Source organism: Streptopelia decaocto (assembly GCF_964273445.1).
Source record: "Streptopelia decaocto genome assembly, chromosome: 3".
In the NCBI taxonomy this organism is placed as follows: Eukaryota; Metazoa; Chordata; class Aves; order Columbiformes; family Columbidae; genus Streptopelia; species Streptopelia decaocto.
Window position 1 is genome coordinate 11,143,077 of NC_138656.1, and position 21,596 is coordinate 11,164,672.

The 21,596-nt window shown below is 40.8% G+C and overlaps 1 protein-coding gene across 2 annotated transcripts in view; it reads left to right on the top strand.

Moving 5' to 3' along the window:
- The window catches only part of SOS1 (SOS Ras/Rac guanine nucleotide exchange factor 1), a 50,938-nt gene continuing 29,342 nt past the window's right edge, over nucleotides 1-21,596 (top strand). For both annotated transcript variants that reach the window (XM_082048775.1, XM_082048776.1), the window contains exons 1-8: nucleotides 1-476; nucleotides 9,980-10,105; nucleotides 12,465-12,596; nucleotides 13,139-13,303; nucleotides 16,831-17,040; nucleotides 17,511-17,654; nucleotides 21,077-21,187; nucleotides 21,297-21,395. In XM_082048775.1, the coding sequence (XP_081904901.1) occupies nucleotides 390-476; nucleotides 9,980-10,105; nucleotides 12,465-12,596; nucleotides 13,139-13,303; nucleotides 16,831-17,040; nucleotides 17,511-17,654; nucleotides 21,077-21,187; nucleotides 21,297-21,395 (1,074 nt within the window). In that variant the 5' untranslated portion in view covers nucleotides 1-389. The remainder of the gene's footprint in view (nucleotides 477-9,979; nucleotides 10,106-12,464; nucleotides 12,597-13,138; nucleotides 13,304-16,830; nucleotides 17,041-17,510; nucleotides 17,655-21,076; nucleotides 21,188-21,296; nucleotides 21,396-21,596) is intronic.

Genomic DNA, 21,596 nt, shown 5'->3' on the forward strand with positions numbered 1-21,596 from the left:
CGTGCGCCGCTGAGCCGCGCGTGCGCCGCGGCCGCCAGCTGTGCGCGCGAGGGCCGGCGCCGGGGAGAGCGGGGAGGTGGTGGCGCTCGCGCTCTGGGCGTCCGACCCCGCCCCTCGCGGCCCGCGCGCCGCACCGCGTGACCCCGCTCTTGCCGCCCCCTCCCGCCGCCCACCGCCGCCCCTCGGGGCGACCACCGAGCGCCGGGGGCGGGGAATGCGGCAGCCGCCGTCTTCTCCCGCCGCTGCGGGCCTGCCGCCGGCGGCGGCGGGGGACCGCCGCGCCTCCTGCTGAGGGGCGCCCAGCGCTCCCGCGGCGGCCTCCTCGCGGCGTCCGGCCCTGCCCGGCCCGCCCCGCCCGCCTTCCCGAGCGGGCCGGGCTCGGCGGCACCATGCAGGCGCAGCCGCTGCTCTACGAGTTTTTCAGCGAGGAGAACGCGCCCAAGTGGCGGGGGCTGCTGGTGCCCGCCCTCAAGAAGGTGAGGGCGAGCGGGGTCCGCCACCCCGGCGGGCGAGGGCCGCGGGGGCTCGTCCCGGGGCCCGGCGCGGCGGGCCGGCCTCGGCGCGGGATGGGCCTCGGCCGAGCCGCGGCAGCGGGGCGGCCGGCGCTCCCCGCGCTCCGGAAGCGGCTGTAGGCCTCGCTGGGGATCGGTCGCTGCCATGCTGCCTGCCGGGCGCCTGCCTCGGCGGGTGCCGCGGAGGGGAGGTCCGGCGGCCCCGCGCAGCGCTCGGAGCCGCGCTGGGGCGATGCTCTGACAGGCGGAGCGGGGTTGATAAAAGCTGGTTAATGGACAGGCGGTTCCTGGCCCCCCTTCGACGAGAAGGAAGCAAATGGTGCTGCTGTGGTTTTCTGCTGGGCTACCTTAGTGCCCAGCATTGACACGGCTGGGGGGGATCGTTATGAGGACCTTGTGAGAGAGTTTTGGTTAATTAGTGTTCGGGCTTAATGACTTTTAGTTAAGCTTCTTTTAGCTTAAGTGCCTTTTTGCTGAGAAGGCTTCCTTAGGACAAACCAGCAAGTATTGCTCCCTCATAATGGTGAAGCTTGTGCCTGTGGTGTGAAAAGAATTTATTTGCAAGAGAGAGAAAATGGTGAGGGCTTCTCTTCAACTTCTGCAGCCAGAGCCCAGAAAGTAGAAGGCTTAAGAAACAAGGGGTTTCTGACACCGTTGCTCAAACTGGCTTCAAATTGCAGAACTTGATGCTTGTACACAGCAACGCTTCATGAGTCCATCTAGTTACAATGATTAACTGCAACTTTTGTGTAAAGAAACTTGCTCCTGGGGCTAGTTGAACTATTGCATTCTCCGCTATGGATTTTAAGTGTCAAGTGTTGCAGTTGTACTGGTTCAGTATTCTTCTTGATTTCCTCTTGCAATGTATTGCTTCGCTTTCCTGGGTGTGCTCCTTGAGGCCTCCAACACTGTGCTGTTTCATCCAGTCCTTGGAAATCTTGCGTGTTTCATCCATACTGTTAATATCTTATCCCTGATCAGTAGTCACTTCTTTGAAACTTCTGCACTAACTGTACAATTTACTGCTTCTTGTGGTGCTTGGAAGCACTTGGATGACCATCTGACTGGAACCTGCTTGGAAACTAGATCTACCCAAGATCTCAGCCAGGGAGAGCTCATTCCTTTGGAGCATGGTTTATTCCATGATGTAGCAGAGGCTTGTCAAATTCTGAGTGAGGCTCAGTGCTAACTGCTGGAGGACATAGAGTGAGGATTCAAGGCAAGTGTGCGCTAAAACTTTGGAATTACTCGCTACATCTGAAGAGCAAGATTTCTCCCCAATGGAGAAGCTATTTGTGGAGTCATCCTGCATTAGAGATGCCTACTGAAGGAGCTGGCTAAGTTCCTTAGGGGGAAAAAGGAATTCTGGAGTCTGAAGTCAACAGAGAAAGCCGACGATGACAAGCTACCCAGGATGACAAACTGGCCCTGCAAGGTATAGTTGCCTTGGTTTTGTTGTGCTGTGCTGTATTTCTTACTGTGGGTAGAGGGGTGGCAGGAGTGAGGTGTAGCTAGTTCTGGAGGCTTCACACTCAAACTTGCAACTGTCTGCAGGTGTTAAGTCTCTCAACCTCAGTTCTTCATGAAATCACCACCTTTTTCTTCTCTCAGGCTATTGCCTCCTATGCTCCAGAAGCACAGTCTTCTGCTGCTTACTATTGCTGTCCCTATAAAGGTGGAAATGAAAAATCCATCCATGTTGTCATCTGCTTTACTGAACAACCAAATGCTTGAGCTACAGGAAAACTAAATAGCAGATGAAAATATTAAATTATTATCTTAACGGCTTTTTCGTGAATGGAGAAACCAAACTGGGTGTTTCACTAACTTACACAGGTAGTGGTGGCTAGGGTGTTTAGCCCTGATAAAGTTCCCCTAAAGTAATGAACCTGTCATAGGTGGGAGATAAAACCATGAACATTGCAGTGTACCTGGTTTGACAATCGTCTGTCCTTGTTCACAAGGCGGATGTGGTACTGCAGCTTTGCAGGCAGTGGGTTTAAGACTCTCACCCCTCGCTCTGCTCTCCAAGGACTTGAGCTGTACCTGCAGGCCAGCATGTGGAACTAGTAGAGATTGGGCAGCATATGCCAGTAAGGTCAAAGAGCAGAACTGTCCTGGACAGAGACTAGTGCCTTGTGGCTTTGTCTGCTGAATTGCTAGAGCATCTTATCTCAGTAGGAGTCAGATTATTTGAAGCTCATGTATGTCCTGTTGTTACTAGAGAACCTGTCCTTCATTTTCCCCCATTAGCTGACCAGATGCTGACACTCATTCTCAGGCAGTGACAGCAAGCTGGTTTCTGAACTCCACTTTGAAACCAGGTAGATGCACAAACAGGACTGTAGTGATTTCCTGCATAGCTGGAAGTGAGACTTAATAGTTTGGGAAGAACTATGTTGAATTAATATCTCTGATGAGGACAGTGGTATTTAACATTGTTAAAGCATATATACAAGGATGGAGTAATTGCAGCTATTGGGGAAAGCTCCCACATGTGGACTGAATAATTAAAATGCCGTTGCCCTTTTGTAACTGTGAGTTGGCTTGTAATGCAGAGCTCAAACTACAGCCTTGGAATAAATTTCTTAAAAAATGCCTGTTGTTCAGTCATCGTAAATAGCTTTTTTTTTTTTCCTTTCCCAATGAGTTATTTTCATTCAAGTTTTTGTTGTTTTTTAATCAACCAACAAACCAAGAATATGTAGTAAGAATAAATCTATTCCTACATCAACAGAGTCTTAGGAGAGCATGCCTTGTATTTCATTAGACGTGAACCTTAACAATGGAACTGTATTTGCATTGAACAGCTGCATTTGCGAAAAGCAGCTCTTGTACCATTCAGATCATAATGTAATCTCTTTTCTTCCGATTCTCTTTCAGATGCTGTCAAGATAGACTCCAGTGCACTCAATTAGGAAGAGGATAATGTGTGCTGAGATGCTTCTCTGCCTGGTTACTGTTATTTTGAACCAGCAAAAGAGGAATGTTGCAAAGATCTTTGGTTGCTGTTGAAAGGCAGTAATTGTGATGATGAGGTGCAAGAAAAGGAAGTAAGAATAACAGCTGGTGTCTGAAATTGTAGTTGCAGAGATGGACAGAAGTTTTGATGCTGGGGCTGAAAATGAAGGATTCAAGACACATGAACACCAGAGCTCTTGGGTGGCTGGAGATGGAGATACGTGGCTTTTAATGCACCTTGAAAAACAGTCTCAGAAAGGACACTTGCAAAGTGACGCCTCTTCCAACATTCCTTCACTAGTGAATTTATACACTTTGTTCTTGTCATAACCTTTTGGATAGTTTTTCCTAAACTTCTTGCTTGTGTAACTCTTGTTTATGCAGTCAGAATTTCTCTGCATGCCTATGACTTTCTTCTTCCCTGATATGTTGTTTTTTACAGTAGAAAGTGTCATCCTTACTGATTGATACCTTAAGCGATTCAATGATTAAGAAAAATGAAAGAACTTTCTTACCTATATATATTCCTCTGTTTCCATACTCCAAGTTGTTGTGAATCAGTTGAGCAATTAACAAGGGGTGATATTGAAATCTGTTGTGATCAAAATGATTGGACTGATGTGGCTTGACAGTTGAGGGGGATTTGCTTCCTGAGTTAAAGAAACTGTTCCAGACATCGTGCTTCCAGGTATTCCATGTGTCGTATAGTCAGTCTTCTGTACCTCTCAGAGAGCAAAAGAGACAGGAAAAGCTGCTTCAGTGACTACAGAGTTCTCAGGAAGCTGTGGCTGACAAAGATATTTCTACCTGACTTTTAATTACCTAGTTCTTCAAATTGATGGCAGTCCAGTTACCACTTGCTACTTGGAATGGCACTACTTATTCTTGACATTGCTTCATTGCAGATGTAGAACATCCTGAGCTGATTGCTTGGGTTCTCTATCCTTCTGATGACTGTGGAGGATAAAGTTAAGATCCTTCTATGGTTCAAAACTTTACTGTAAGTTTTTTCATTTTCTCACTGGTAGAGTGTAGTACCACTCCCTTGATACATCAAGGGACATGTTAGCAAAAACCTGAGTCTTGTGGCCTCGGTGATTTGTTGCTGAAGTCTGGATCCAAGACATCTGTGTTTGGTTTAATTTACTGGATTTTTAATTGATCAAGGCAACAAAACATGGGCAGGGTTGCCACATATCAGCAGAGATGTGCAAGAATAAAAGAAAAAAGCTTTTTATGGAGTACTTGCACTATGAGAACACTCATATATATATATATATATATATATAAGCTGTACATAAATTTTTTTCATCCTGGAGTGTTTTAGTGGTAAGCAGTTGCTTGTTAGTAGTTTGATAGTTATTGAAGGAAGATTAACAAAAGATATGTTGAGTAAAAATAAGCGTTATAACACTAGTGAAGACTTTCAAAGTTACTGAAGTGAAGAAAATTCTTCACTGCCCCACCTAGAAGAACCTACTCTGTTGTCAAGTCATTTCTACTAGTAATCCGTTGAATAAACTGCGAGGCTTTAGAAAATTTTAGGTTTAGACAAGGCTTAGAAAAACACTTATCATCAGTGAAGTTTCACCCTCTCTTGTTAGCGCTTTGGAAAACAGCTTGACCTGTTGTTTTATTTCAACTTCTTCCATTTTATTATCAGAGTGCTGTGGTAAATATAATGGGATTTTTCCTTTAGACACTTTCTTACAGGCACTTCAGCTGCCACCAAGGAAGACTGGCAGCACGGTGGTACCTGTACTCAGCAGTGAAGCGCAGTTGTTCTTTAGCAGGCTTGGGTTCATACTGTGACTTTTTGCCAGAATACCAGTAAGTGCATAGTCTTGCCCACATGTGAAAAAATTATCTCTAACCAACAGTAGATGCTTCGTTTTTATTTCAGTTTATTTTGTAGCTTTAGAATAATTTCCTTCTGTTACAAGCTTTTCTGAAGCTGCTGGAGCTTTTGCTGCTCCTGATGGGACTTAGTTCAGTATTGTTCTCTCTACAGCCTTTCACACATAGGCTTTTTCTGGTGTGTTCTTTATTTAGAGAACTGCAAACCTGATTGCGTTGATTGCTAATGATTATTTTAGAGCATTATGCTGGTGGGTTTTTGTAATATGCTTTAAGAAGTCTTTGAGAGGTTTTTTCATTGTAAGTTGGAATTTTTCAGCTTGACAACAAATTAGGCTTTTCCTCATGGCTGTGTGAGGAAAAGGTAACTGAAAACTGTTGCCGAGGAAGTGTGGCTTAGTGTCAGTCATACTGTTGAATCTGCTGTATGAGTTTTCTTATCTCTTTCTAGTGCAGAATATGCTGCTGTCAGTCTAGACTCTGTTTTGGGTCACCTTGTGACCAGTCTGGGAGTTGTGTTGGACCTGTAGGAGACCAAGCCTCTGTGTAAGCTAGAGCTGTTCGTTCTGTAGTCCTTTAATTATATTATATATTAAATTATATGATAATTTATTGTGTAGAGTTTGAAAGGAATGGCTTGAGAAAGCTTTATGTGAAATAAGTTGCTATGGTTTATGAAGTAAGATCAGATATATTTATCTTGGTATTATTCATTAAGCACTTTTTAAAAATTGGTTTCATTGACATTTTCTGGTAGTTAAGATTTATGGTGGTTGCCTAATTTTTAAGCTATTTCCATTTTTGATAAAAATTCCCTGCTCTTGTGGATTTTAAGGGAAGAAAAAAAAAGCCAAGTGGTCATATCATAGGATTTTTCTGAAGTTCAATGAATTTTCTTGAGCAGACACTGCTTGTCTCTGCTTGTATTCTTAGACAGAGCATGAAAAACTGTTTAGGAAATGCTGGCTCTGCTTATCTTCAAATAAAGAGAATCCTGGTTGTTTCTCTTCTGGGAATTAAAAAAGATTGAATATTCAAAAAAGTCATCAAATGAGTTGAGTGAAAACAGAGCCATGGAGGCAGGAATTTGTAGCTTATGTGGATTGTATTTGCCCATTAGAATTTGCTGGGGTATTTTGAAGAATGGAAGCTTTACTAAAAGAGCAGCTTAAGATCTTTTCACAAATTTCCCTTATCTTAGGATGGACATTTTTGTGTGTGTAGGAGGGAAGGGATGGGTTCTGTCATTACAAATGAGAGGTTAAATGTTTAGATAAGAATCTTATCTAAACATCGCTGCACTTCAGAAGTTGTTAAGTCTGTTTTTATCGTGGGTATTTCTAACATAGGCCTGTGAAGGATCTGGTGGGATTAAAGCCATACTCCTCCTTTTCATGGGTGATAAGGCAGGGTGGCCCAGTTTTTTTAACTTAAAATCTGAGCTGACTTTAAGATACTAGGGGGTTTCCATATTTCTCATAATCTTTCTTGAAACTGGTCATGTGACAGCGTATGCTAACAGCCATTCTCATTTCTTGTCTTCTCTTACTAAATCTTGCATCTTACGAAGTCTTCTTGCGTCAAGATAATGGACTGCTTGGGACTTGCTTTGAGTACCCTCAAATAACACTCTTTCATTCTCCATCTGAGCTTTTAGGTACTATAGTAGTACAGATACTAAAATTACACATTTCTGTGATAATTGTACACCAAGCTATCCTGTAGTTTTGCTTGTTAAGTCTAGTTGTTTTCTTTTGCTTGTATGTCTTTGAACCATAATTGATATTTGTCGGGGTTTTGATTGTGGGGTGACAATAAAACCCTGGCAGATGCATTGTTAACCAACCCCCCCCCAGCTTTCCACTAAGGACAGGTGACCGGGAGGGAAAGAAGGACAGAGAGAAGAGAGTTGGAAAAATTAAACATGTTTTACTAGTGCTACCAATAAGAATAGAGAAAATAACACAAAATATACAAAACCAATCTTGAAAGTCCCAGCAACTGCAGAGCTGGCACCCGAAGTCCTGGATTGGACTCCGCAGCCAACCGGAGCTGGATTCAGTCTCTCACTAGGCCTCGGTTCGCAGGGACGACTAGCAAGGTCCCCTCCTAATGTCGGCCCTAAGGAAAAGGGATGAGATCCTCGTGATCTCCCACTTTTATATGAAGTATTCACATGAATGGGATGTTACACTCAGTTGGTCAGTTTCTTGGTCACCTGTTTCTCGTTGCCCCTCTTGCGAGAGGTGCATCCATGCTTATCAATAACTTTGCATTCCATTGCTATGTTTACCAAAACATGTATCTGGTTCTCCAGGAAAATGGAGCTAATATGAAAGCTTTAGCTGAGAGGCAAAGTCACTGAAAGAGAAACTTGTTTTTAACAAAACCAGGACAATACTAAATCTCACTTAAGTAGCAATGAAGCTTGTTTACTACCAACCTAGTATATATAAACTACACTGTCAAGCCGATAGTACCTCATGATGTTTTCCTCTGCTGAGGTGGATATTCTATTAAAGTAGAGCTTGATAGTACCAGAAGATGATGGCCTTCGAGAAGAATGATGTAATTGCTGCCCAGACGGAAATGCTTAGGAGCAATGTTTGGAACTTTATCTCCTGAACTAGGAGGTTATCATTGTTGACCCTGCTTTGGCTGGCTATGGATAATGTTTCAGGTCATGGCCTGATGTGGTATTTTTGTGTTTGTTTTTTCTTTCTCCTATAGACTCTGTGTTACAGACCAGAAAAGTTGTGTTAAGGCTGTTTCAGTCTGCAGTCTGTTTTCTAAGTGAAGAACAAAATAGAGCTGCTCTTCATCACTGTGATTTATCATGCTCTGTATTTTTACCATTGGATTGACTTATTTGTTTAACACTTCTGGAAATACAAAGTGCTAGAGTATAGTGTAGGGAGAATGAAATACATATTTGTTCAGTTTGGCTTCCCGACAGCACAGATCAGCTCTGATCTTTAAGAGAATATTTCTGCAAGTCTGTAATTTCTGGTGTTAAGATGTTTCAAGCTTGTACAGTATTTCAGATGTTAGTGCTTGAATTGTAAATAATGGTTGGGACTTCTGGGCATGCTGTTACTCAGGTACATCCACAAACACACTCTGTAGCTGTGCACAGTCAAGTTCTTAGGAAAAATGAAACTGTTGGCATAATCAAAATAGTAGCGTTAGCTAGTCAAATGTAGAGAAGTTCTCCTGTTTTTTGCTGGAGTGCTTTTAAGTTAAAAAAGCAATAACTTCTGCACCTGCTGCATAAGGGTATGCAAGCTGCAAGAAACTAAATACATGTTCTAGCATATTTAAATCTGAACAGCATTTAAATGAGCACCATTTATGCCCAGACATGAAGTTTTCAAACTCTGTGCCTTAGCAGGCAAATTGATTTCTATTTAAAGCTGTTGTGCGTTTGAACTTCATAACATTTAATTCTCGCTATAACTGCGAAGAGGAATGAAATTAAATAGTTATGGCACCATTATTTGAATATAGACATAGGTTTAATGTTTGGATGACACAGATTGTTGGGTTTCGGTTTAAGGTGGTTCAGCTCTTGTGGTGGTGACGGAGAAAACTGGAGGCATTTTGAGTTGCGTGCAGTGGAATGGTAAAATGATGAAATTGGGACTTGAAAGATATATTGCAAAAGTTTACAGTCATCTTGCTCTGGCATAGTATTTGCCATGGGTGTAGGACTGAGATTAAACTGCCTGTCTGTTTAAGCTCTGAAGCACCTGAAATTTGCGTACCTGAAATTTAAACTGGTTAAAACTGTGCTGTTTTGTGAACTACAGATGTGCAAAGAAAAGCTATACTGGAGGTTTCAGAAGTTAAATGACTGTCTGCAAAAATAATGGGAGGAGCAAGGAGGATCGTGCCTCAGTGGATTCACACCAGTGAGAATTTACAGACACTTATGACATACAAGTATGTCATACAAGTCTAGGGACCAAACTCTAAAAACCTCTGAACTGCCACTTAGTGCCAGGACAACATTGTAGCCTTTTTTGAAGTGGTTTTTACTCTAGAGGCTGACATACTTTTTTAAAACAGCATGGAAACAAACTTCTAAACCAATTTTATTTTAGTGAGAGCTAACTAAGAATGGATTAAATAATTTGAAGGCTACATAGTGCTGAAGTCATTGCTGTTTCTTTAGTGCTGCCTCTGTGAAAAAAAGTCTGTATTTAATTATTATAGATTGAGTGATGAACAATGAGTTGTAAAAGGGAGAAAACCCCATGTCTAAAAAGCCTTGTACAAACAATGATTTAAGAGCTAGGGGAGAAAGATAAACGTATGCAGGGTTTTTAAACTGTTTTCCTAAATGCACTGCTAAGCACAGTTACTAATTAGCTGTTTTCTTGACATTAAATGTCATGGTGATTTGAGTGTCTTTAACATTTGAGATTAGTGTTTCTATCAGGTGTAGATGAGTGTTTCACTCATGTTCATCTGGTGTGCCTTAACAGAACTGTGGTTTTGGGTTGGATTTTTCTGAGCTATTTGACTCGTTCTTTTATAATGTTGGGGTTGTTGTTTTGTTTGTTTGTTTGTTTGTTTGTTTTTGCAAGTAAAGCATGTGGTTTGGGGAAGAGCAAAACTCAAAGCTTGAATTTTTCTGTTTACTATAGGTTCAGGTGCAAGTCCATCCTAAACTTTCCTCTACTGAAGATGCGTTACAGTATGTGGAGGAGTTAATTCTCCAGTTGTTAAATACGTTGTGTCAAGCCCAGCCGAGAAGTTTTCTGGATGTAGAGGTATAGAAAATACTTATTATAAATCTGCAATAATTTGAACTGTTATATGAAAAGTTAATATATTAATCATTTCATTATGTAAAAAGGAAAGCAATAATTAATATGTCTTTATGTAGCAGAACCTTCTGCATAAAGCCTGCTCAGTTATCTAATAGTTGATTTTCCTATCAATTGATTTTGTTGTTCAGTGCGCAGTAAAACTACCTCTGAACTGTTGTAGTGTATAACAGATGGTGACCGTAACTTGTGTATGTAAAGCTGACTAGTTCCTTTCAGAAGACCTTTTTTCCCCAATGATATTTCATGCAAACCATAGCTGCTTAGTCTGAGGCTCTTGTGCTGCTTTCTCAGCATAGTGATTTAAGGCTGATACATCCCCTGTCCTCCCAGAAATTTGAACAAAAATAGTTCAGTCATTTTCTCAGACTGAGTTGAGGAAACACCTCTTTCCTCTATATAGAAACCTCTTCTCTTACAATTGCCTTGCAAAGATCTGCAACATCTACTCAGAAAAGCAGCTTGATGTTTGAGAAGAGGGCTTGATCTGAGTTTCTCCATCTGAGAAACAAATTAGCTAAGCTTCTAAGCCCATGAATATCTTAGTACTCATTTGTGCTTAACTGTGATTTGAAGACTTTGGTGCCAAGCCACAGACATGGTGTGCAGTGTGCCTGTTGTTTTCCAGTATTCAGGACTCCCTGTGCTGGGTTAGGTAACAAAACAGGTGCAACTTCTTCATGTTCTGAAGAAAGTGGACTAATGGGGAAAAAATCAAAAACCAAAACAAAACAATGAAACCAACAAACAACACAAACACACACCAAACAAAAAAAATACACAAAAACCCCAAAGCAAAACCCCTTAAAGAAGAAAAAAAAGAGCTGTCTCTGAGCTCAGGATTTGTGAGTTTCATCCTTTCTCTTCTCTTTTGAACACTGATGACACCTCTGATAGTGTTCCAGTGTCCCCTTTAGTGGCTGCCCTATTTTGCAACAGCATTCTGGTCTGGCAACTCAAGAGACAGGAGGTTTGTAGAAGATTGTTTGATGCTGTGTTTTAAACAGTGCTAACAAAACACTTGACATGCGGCATTGCTTTATGAGTCTTACAGCTGTGGAGTCAGGATGAGAAGTGCAAGAATTTGAGATGATACAAGCAACCTCGATTTACCCCATTTGTGTTTATGCATAATGATGCTCTCTTGAATTATGTGGTCATATGCATTTATTTTTTTTCCCCAGGACATCTCTGTTGTTCAGTCAGCAGGCTGGACTATGTTAGGGAAGTGAATTGGTATTAGATAGTGAAGGAGGTTTGGTTTGGGTGGTTTGGTTTTTGTTTGTTTGGTTTTTTGTTTGTTTTGTTTGTTTTTTTGGTTTTTTTGTTGTTTTGTGTGTGTGTGTGTGTGTGTGTGTGTGTGTGTGTTGTTTTTTTGTAGGACCTCTGCTTTATAGAATCGTATTCTGTCCCAGTTTTTTGTCAGAAAGTTTTTATTTAGGTACCTTGTCCTGTACCAGGTCTTTGTAAGTTGTCATTAACGTCATCTTCCTCATTTTGTGATTGCTCAAACGGCGCTCATATTTACATAAGTGAGCACTTGCAACCAAAATAGTCAGTGGGAGCTATGATCTGAAAAAATGTGAAGTTATCTGAAAAATGAAGATTTCTTGCATCTGTGAACACCAGGACTACCAAAAATGGTTGAAGCTTTCGAACTCCCATAGACCTGTGTGTGGGTTCAGCAGGAGAGTTGTTCAGTGCATGGGATAATGTAGATGTCTTCAAGCACCCTGACTGTTGGAATGAGTGAATAAACTGGGGCATAGATGGTCCAGCTATAGACTAGTTCACTGTTTTAAAATACATGGGTGCTGTTTGACATTTTATTTTCCTGTTATGTTCATTACTAGTTTGTATGTATACAATCTGGGCCATATGCTGATCAGTAAAGGTGGAACAAAAGACTCATAATCTTGTTCAGTGACCATTCACTCATTCTGTACAGGAAGTAAAGTGCTAGGATAAAATGTAGTCATGTGTTTAAATGCTGAATTACCAGGCATGTGCACAAGGGGATCAAATTGTGCCTGCAGTGACAACTTAATTCTGGCTTTTCTTAAATTTTGAGCACTAGATTGTTCTATGATAATGATATTCTGATACAGCCCTATGAATGTAGTGAGCAGCATGTACCAAAATGATAAAATGTACGCATGTTGTACAAGCTTTTATAGTTGAAGTACTGAAGTTAGCTAACATTCCTTTGTTAAATAATGACAAGTGATTTGATAACATAGCAGTATTGCTAAGCTCATTCAGATTGTGCATTTACCCTTTAGTCTTTTTTTTTTTTTTTAAGGATCGTGTTCAAAAAAGTTTTCCCCACCCTATTGATAAGTGGGCAATAGCTGATGCTCAGTCTGCTATTGAGAAGAGAAAACGAAGAAATCCATTATCTCTCCCAGTAGAAAAAATCCATCCCTTATTAAAGGTAAGCAGCAATGTAATCTTGCTTTTAGAAAGCAATTAGAAGTTGACACCTGTTTTTCATATTATGTCTGTATGCTGCCCAAAATGTAAACTAAAAAGAATATCTGTGTTTGTTACCTAGTTTGAAGTGTTCCAGTTTAGTTAATTGCATATATTTCTTTTTCACTTAGAAAACTGTTTATTCTCTGATGGATAAACAAAGCCAAGAACTCATTTGCTATTAATTTGTTTGTTCTTGTTTCATTTTGCATGACTAAGAAAATGCTCTTGAAACTTCTTGAGATAGCCCTAAATGTGTAGTGAGAGTTTTTGGGGATGGTCGTTGGCTGTTGTCGCTTCCACAGTTAATAGAGCAGCATTTACAATGACACTGTGTCTTCTCTAGGCCTACAGACTGTTGTGTTTCTGTTATTAAATTATACTGTGGGTATGTGGTCAATGTTTATTGAGCAGGGTCTTAAACTTTCTAGTTTTAGTTGTAACCTGTGGTCTGTGATTCATAGACTGGGTAACACGTGAATGCTTATTTTTTTTTCTTTTCAGGAAGTTCTAGGCTACAAAATTGACCACCAAGTGTCTGTTTACATAGTGGCAGTATTAGAATACATTTCTGCAGACATCTTAAAATTGGTTGGGAATTACGTGCGGAATATAAGACATTATGAGATTACAAAACAAGATATTAAAGTGGCAATGTGTGCCGATAAGGTAAGTTTAACTCTTGTTTCTCATGTCAATGGAAGTTTTAGTTAAGTTTTGACAGGACAATGTCTATTGCTCATTAAATACGTGGAGTGTTGTACCTTTGAAAGAAGAAATTGCTGCCATAAAATATGGTTCCAATAATAGCGTAAAACTACCAAAAAGCTAATTAAGCTTACAGAGCTGTTGCTTGTGCTTACTAATAGTTAAGTCTCTCTTCCTTTTGATGTCACTTGTCTACTCTCAGCAAAGTGTGAATACTTTAAAATTTGTGGAGCAGCACTAACTTGAGAATTCAACATTCCTAAGTTGTAATAATGGAACCTCATATTGTAGCTTTGAAAAAGAAGGCTGAAATTGCAATTGCTTCAGTGTTCTCTCAAAATAAGTACAACTGTATTGCATGTAAAAAGTAGTGTTTTGATGGTCCTGCATTAGCATCTCAGCCTAATCCTTCTAGCAGTCCGTATTTTTATCTGGAGGTAGTCTTTCTTGTAGCTTCAGAAGATTCATTAGGTTCAGGTAGAAGTCGCCTCTTCCTAGCAGGGACAGAGCAAGGTCCTGTCTGTCTTTCAGGTGCCTTTGCACTCTAGCTTCTGTGGCTACCTCAGTAGCATCTGCATTGTTTAGAAAACAAAGCTTGAAATTAATCCTTCAAGGGATGGGATTTAAAAATCTTGAATCTTGCTAAAGTCTAGAGATTTTCAGATTTATCACCTCTTTTCAGTATTTTGTCTCAGTCTATGTTAATATCTTCAGTTGGGATCATCTGTGTGTTTCAGTGAATGCCTCTGTATCATTCCTGCTTTTGGTTTTTTTTTTTTTAAATCCTACTTTCTTGTGTGTTCTTGAAGAGTCAAGTACTTCTCATTCAGAACAGTAGACTTGGTCACTCTTGCTTTTGGGCATATCTGTCTGGGTCATTAGGGCAGGGTTTGGAGGTGTATGTTTGAATATTTGTCGTAGAATAGTATCAGGAACAAGTGCTGTTGCTGCATACTTCTATCCTGGGAAAGGTGGTGAGCAGAAAAGCCATGAGGAAGTTGATTTAGGAACTTCCATTACATTACATTGGCGGAACTCTCTGTGTACACTGAAGAAACTTTTGCAAGACTCTGAAGAAGGCCTGTTGGTTTACTGCCTCAGCAGAACAAGCCATTGAAAAGTGCTACTAAGCTGGTTACTTTCCAGTTGCATGGAAAAACTTCATAGTATATTGTGTTTCTACCCATAACATGTGTTCTGCTTGTTTTTGTCTTTTGAAACAAAACAACCAGAACAGTTTCTTGGCCCTGTGTGCCATTTTTTTGTCTAGCACTTTCACACTTGCTTTTGTGCCATCCATCTCTCTGGAAAATTTTGCCTTGTTGTCAAAAAACAAACTCCATTAAAATGCAAGCTGGTTTTCTTCTATCTGCTCATGCTTCTGACTGCTCTAAATTCAATATCTGGGGTATAGTTACTTTGTTTCTGTGTATTTGATAGTGGTGATATACACACCTCCTGAGTACAGCCTGGAGTCTTCTGGCTCAGGTATGTGCTAGAACTGTGTCCATGAAGCAGTTAGAAATGTTGAGGCCTCCTTGAATACCTGCATTTATTCCATGTAATTTCCTACAGTAATGACCCTATATAATGTCCTATTCCCCAGAATTAGTTGGGATTCTCCTTACAACCTGAGTTCCATGCACATTCACTGCCTTTAAAGGATTAATCACCTTCTTAGAGCTTCAGAAGTCAGTCTTAATGCAAAATGTCCATTGTTCTGCTTTTTGAGGAGCTTAAGACCAGGGTGTGTTGCAGGGACCTTTGACTCACTAGGAGAAGGAACATGCTGTGTGCCCACCTCTCTCCTAACTAGACCTGTATATTTTTGAGGAGTGTTAGAACAAGACCTTTGTGAAGAATTACTGCGCTGTGTAGGTGTGTGTGTGTGTGTTCCATTATTCAAGTCTGATGAACCTACTAGACCATCTCTTGAGCTTACAGGTCCCCAGGTATTCTCTTGCAGAATAGTTCATTTGTCTAGTATCAGTAGTCAACAGCTTGGTTAGCTGACGTGTCTTCTGGAGAAGTGCTTGTAACATGCTTTAAAGAAAGAAGACTTGTGCTGTAAATACCAGAGTAAATGTCATGTTGTTTGTGGCTCATTCAAAAGTTTAATTCTTGATCTCCAGTTCTATAACTACTTTGAAAAACACCTTTTCATTCTGTTTTCTGCCATTTAAATAAACTCTAGTTCACGTTTAATGCATTAGCCTTCCCACCTGTGGTGCTTAGAGGAGTATTTACAACTTTGATCCTGTGGTCTTTTCACTGATTGACAGCAGTCATGTCAGTCTCTGCAGTTAACAGGTGTAGGTTGCCATGGCTTCACCTCCAGCTGTTTGGAAGAGAGGTTGGCAAGCAGCACTTAAGTTCTCATTTATTCTGAAGTTCACATGTATTGTTTGATACATGCGTGACTTCCTGGAAGGGGTGTAGCTCTGGGCAGCAGGTGTGTTTATAAATACAGTCCCATTTATCTCAGGAGAAAGTCATCTTGTATCTTGAGCTACATCTTATGCCAGTTTGTTGTTAAGATTTGCTGCATCATTGTAGATTGTTTGTGGACCCTCTTTAGTTTTTATTTCTGCTAAAGTTATTTCAAATTAGAATGCCTTTTACTAATTTTCAGTCAACGTATTTAGTTTGCCTTTAGGATGTTCTTTGAGTATCACTGAAACAATCCAAAATGTGATTTCTCTTCGCAACTTGCTAAGTCATTGTAATGGCTCCTGGCTCAGATACCATGTTTGGAAGAAGTGTTCAGTGATCATCCTCTCTTGAAGTTTGAATTATGAATTGCTGGTGTTGCTAAGCCTTGCTTGGGTATGAATTGGGACCTCTGGTTGTCATAGTTTTTAGAGGTCCTTTTGCCTGTGTGGTTCTGCAGTATGACTACCACCTTTCCCAAAGCTGATGTCCTTCCTCAAGGGTCTGTTTTAACAAGAGAGCTTGGGAGTTATTAATGACAGAAACCAGGCTGTGCAGAGTGTGTGGGCAGGCCAGTATTCATTGCAGGTAGATCATAGGTTTCTGAGCACGATCATGTGTGACTCCTGTTAAAGCTAAAACTGAAAAGCCAAAGTGCACATGCTTTTCAACTTCAGATAATATAGTGGCTTCAGAAACTTAGATTATGTACGACTAATTCAGAGTAATAGAATACAGCTAAATGGTAAATGTGTCTGTCTACTCCATAGGCCTCCTAAGGTTGTAATTGATTTTAGAACCACATTCTTGGAGAGATGCCTGGATTTTGGCCTAAATGACTGGGAATTCTTCAGATATTGCCACTGCAAATAATGACTTGCAAATTTGTAGCAATGACTCTTACTCTTGTAATGCTCAGCCGAATGATAATACGTAAATCTTACTGCTGATCAGTCTGATTTCATGGGAATAATAGATTTCCTTTACTGGTAACTTACTGAAAGGTCTTGAAAAGAAGTTGTTCTCACTTTGTGGATTTCCCCTTCTCTACTACCTAGGTATTAATGGATATGTTCAATCAAGATGTAGAAGATTTAAGTGCACTAACTTTATCTGATGAGGAACCCTCCACCTCAGGGGAGCAAACCTATTATGACCTAGTAAAGTCATTTATGGCAGAGGTTCGACAATATATAAGGGAACTAAATCTCATTATCAGAGTTTTTAGAGAGCCATATGCCTCCAACTCCAAACTGTTTTCATCTCATGTAAGTATTGTATAAACCACAAACAAAAAAATCCCCTACTGTAATATCTGAAAATCTACATGAACACTTCTAGAATTTAACTGTTACCCAGTTTAATGTATCACTAGTAGAGGAAGCATTTCTGGGGAAACACTGGTTTTGTAGAACTGTGGAAGAAGCTACCGAATTTACTATATTGAATTACTGGCCTGTAATTTAAGATTTGTCACTGCTCTTTACTATATCTGAGTAATTGTAAATTTTTATATATTTATGCATATATGTAGTAATTATTTTAAAAATGAAGTATGATCTTGTATAAATTATACAGGAAGTATGTAATAAAATATATTACAAAATCTTGATCTGCTTAAGGAAGTGCTTGACTTTTGTATTGTAACAGAGTAGCTTTGCACATAGCATTCTTCCTCTTAGAAATTGTGTCTAATTCTGTGTTGATTTTTTTTTTCTGATTCTGTTGCTATTTGCAGGATGTGGAAAATATATTTAGTCGTATATCGGACATTCATGAACTTAGCGTGAAGTTACTGGGTCATATAGAAGACACTGTTGAAATGACAGATGAAGGTAGTCCTCATCCGCTGGTAGGCAGCTGTTTTGAAGACATGGCGGAGGTAAGAGAATACTTGAAGATTCTTTTGCTATTCATATGTATTTTAATGACTTGCACTTAGATGCACTTGCACCATTTTTTTCTAGCTGCCTTTGTTTAGGTTGAGATCTCTTCTTTCAGCTCCACCATGATGAATAGACTGCCCATTTTTGGTAGTACTTTTACCTTTTTAGTCTCTAAACCTCAGGTTTTTGTAAGGCTGTTTAAACTTCAGAGAGCACAGGAGAGAAAAAAAAAAAAAGGCAAAAAACCCCACAAAACAACAAAACACCTGTGACTAGAGTTTGACAGAAATGGACATATTCTGTAACTCAGCTGTAGATCAGGATTACTATGGAAGGACAAAGTGGAACAAGAGCTTCTTTGTCAAGAGGCTTGCTAAGCTGATGAGGAAGGCTTTTGAACTACGCTCGTTAATGGAAGGAGACCAAAGCTTGCAGACTGAAGAACTGAAAGGAGGACATGCATAGCAGAAAGCATGACAACAAAGGCTCTTGCACCATCTTCCTGAGAAGGTGGGATGACCGAAGGCCCATTGGAAGTATCTGTTTCCCCTGTTCTGGACTGTATGAATGAATATAGGCACTCAGGAAGGACAGGTAGGAAAAATGAGGCCAGGAGTCTTGAAAGATCAGCTCAAATACATGGAGCTCTGTTACAGAATAATAAGCTGATTGAATGCTTAAGGACTGAGATTGAAGAGGAGGCCACCAAAGGGCATGTTGTGGTCAAGCTGTTTCTGCAAAGAGGGTCTAATTGACAAGTGGCAAAACCTTCTCTAAACAAGTAGGAGTCATCTCATTATCATGGGCCCTGGCTCTTTTGGGAGAATAACCTTCCTGACATCTACTGGGTGGACAACTTAGTGTGGTTCAAGTAATCCAGAAGATTTCTGGAAGGCACTGGGGACAGCTTTTTGTGGCACATGCTGATGGACCAATTAAGAAAAGTGCTGCACTTGACCTCTTCCTCTTAACAAGGAAGAACTGGCACGAACATTGTAGCTAATTGCAGGCTTGGCCACAAGTGGTAGAGAGTTTAAGGTCCTGAGAAAAGTGAGGTTGGTAAGACTTAAGACTCTGGGTGAGCAGATTTAGCTTATTCAGGGACTGAATTAGGGGTTGTTCAGTCTAGAGAAAAGGAGACTTGGGGGAGACCTTATTGCTGTCTACAACTACCTGAAAGGAGGTTGTAGCATGGAGGGTGTTGGTCCCTTCTTCCAAATAGTAAGTGATGGGATGAGAGGAGACTGCTTCAAGTTGCACCAAGGGATGGTTTAGATTTGATATTGGGAAAAATTTCTTCACAGAAGGGGTTGTGAAGCACTGGAACAGGCTGCCTTGGGAGATGGCTGAGTTGCCATCTCTGGAGGTATTTAAAATATGTGTGACTGTGGTGCTTAGGGACATGGTTTAGTGGTGGACTTGGTAGTGTTAGGTTAATGGTTGGACTTGATCATTTTAAGGGTCTTTTCCAATCTAAATGATACTGTGATTCAGAAAGAAACACAGGCTTCCCAGGAGAAATGTAGAAACTTTGTCTAGGTAGGTGGAAATGATATTAAGAGGGCTGCAGCTCAGCTGGAGTTAAGCTTGGTGAGGAATGTGGAGGAGAGCAAGAAAAGCTTGTATAGGTATTATAAAATAGCACAAAAAAGATGGTAGAAAATGCAGGTATCTTGCTCATGGGGTGAGAGAACCTGTACTGGAGAACATGAAATGGGCTGAGGTATACTCAGTCTCCTTTTCTAAGACTTTACTGGCAAGATGTGCTTCTAGGTCTCCACGTTAGGCCTGCTACCAAAGATTGAGGGAGAGAACTGAAAGTTAAAACACAAGTTGGGGGCTGTTGGTCTAAGGTGGATATACGTAAGTCTATGGGGTAGGATAGCTGGCTAATGTCATTGCAAGGTCACTGTCTAGAATTCTTGAAATTTAGCGGTGAGCTATGAAGGTCTCCAGTGACCGGAGATAAAATATAAATGTCTGATCTCAAAAACACTGAGGAGGATCCTGGAAACTAAAAGCTAGTCAGCCTCTCCTTAGTCCCTGAGAAGACTCGCAAATTTTTCTGGAATTCACATCCAGACATGAAAGACTAGAAGGTGATTGGCAACAGTCAGCACAGATTTCTGAAGGACAAACTGTACCTGACCAGCTTAACTGCTTTCTAAGAGGAGATGGATACCTCCATGGACAAAGGGAAGAGCAATTAATGTCCCTTATCTGAAGTTAAGCAAGGCCTTCAGCACAGGCTCTCATATCCTTAAGTCAGTTTGGTGAGATGTAAACTAGCTTGTATAGTTATAGAGTGGGTGGGAAGTTGACTGGACTGGCAAGCTTTGAAGGACTGTTATTAGCAATATAGAATCTGTCTGGTGGCCAGTGGTTAGTGGCATTCCTCAGGGTCTGATACTGTTTAATGTCTGTGTTAGTGTTGTGGGAGAAGGTCTGCCTCATCAAGTTGGTAGTTGATGTCACATTGTGGGGACACATATGGGAGGGCAGGGCTACTTCTTGGGGCATGTGACAGGCTGGGGAAATGGAGTAAAGGCAGATAAATAGTTCTGCACTTGAGACAAAAAAAACCATGTGCAGTGGTCCAGCTGCCTGGCTGAGGAGCAGTACTGATTGACAGGGCTTGGAGATCCTCAGGAATCATCAGTGAAGGCTGACTGCCCACTGGGTGATATTAGGAAAAGTGCAGCTGGCAGTTTGAGGGTTCATTTCTGGGGAGCACTTGAGACCACATCTGACATACTGTGTCTGGTTTTGGTCTTCCTGGTATGAGAGATGCTTATACATGAGGGTTGCCATGATGATGAAGGAGTTGAGGCCCGTGACATACAAAGAAGGTTGAGTGCTGCGTTTATTCCATCCTAAAAAGTCTGAGGAAGGATATATTATTGCTGCCTTCGGTTACCTGAAGGGAAGGTGTAGAAAAGACTGAGGCAGGCTTTTATTGGGGCTTCACAGCAGAGAACTGTGAGGTGAGAGAGAGCATGCAAATGGTAAAAAGGGTAATGCTGATAGATACTGGGGAGGGGGAAATCTGCAGTGAGGACCATTGAATACTGGAATAGGCTACCCAGAGAGGTTTTAGTGTCTCTGTTCTTGAAGGTGCTCGGAACTTAACTGGGTGAGGTGCTGAGCAACCTCAGCTAGCTTTGATGCTGTATGTGGGTTTGGTCCTCAGGTGGACCCTGCTTTGAACAGGGAATTGGAGCATTTGACCTCCAGAGATCTCTTCCAGACCAAATTACTCCATGAGTCTGTGCATGTGAAGGTATTGATTGTTCTCTATGGGTGTTTTGGAAAAAGTATTCAGAAAAGTCTCTCCTATGTAGCATAGGTGTTTAATATCTAAACTTCATATTTCTTACAGAATAATTTTACAAAACTGATTTTCTTTATTTCTTCTTAGGAACTAGCATTTGATCCATATGAATCATATGCACAAGATATTCTGCGGCCTGGTTTTCATGATCACTTTCTAAGTCAATTATCAAAGCCAGGAGCAGCATTTTATTTACAGGTAACTTTCCTTTAAGTAGGCCATATAATTGATATTAATACATTAATTACATTATATTGTTACTTCAACACATTTATGGTTTTAAGACTGAAACTTATTTTGTTTCTAGTCAATAGGTGAAGGCTTTAAAGAAGCTGTTCAGTATGTTCTACCCCGGCTGCTCCTTGCCCCTGTTTACCACTGTCTTCATTATTTTGAGCTGCTAAAAGTAAGAATGTTGTGTCATTCTGATGTTTTTTCATAATTCTTGGTGTTGAATACCAGAGCTTTGTGTGCTTAGTTAAGTATAAAACCTTTTATAAAACCTTTTATTGGAATAAAACTTCTATGGTGAAAGTAAAGCAAGTTACATGCTCTGGTGCGTGCTATAACTATCTGAACATCAGTTTGTAGTTTAGAAAGCAATAGA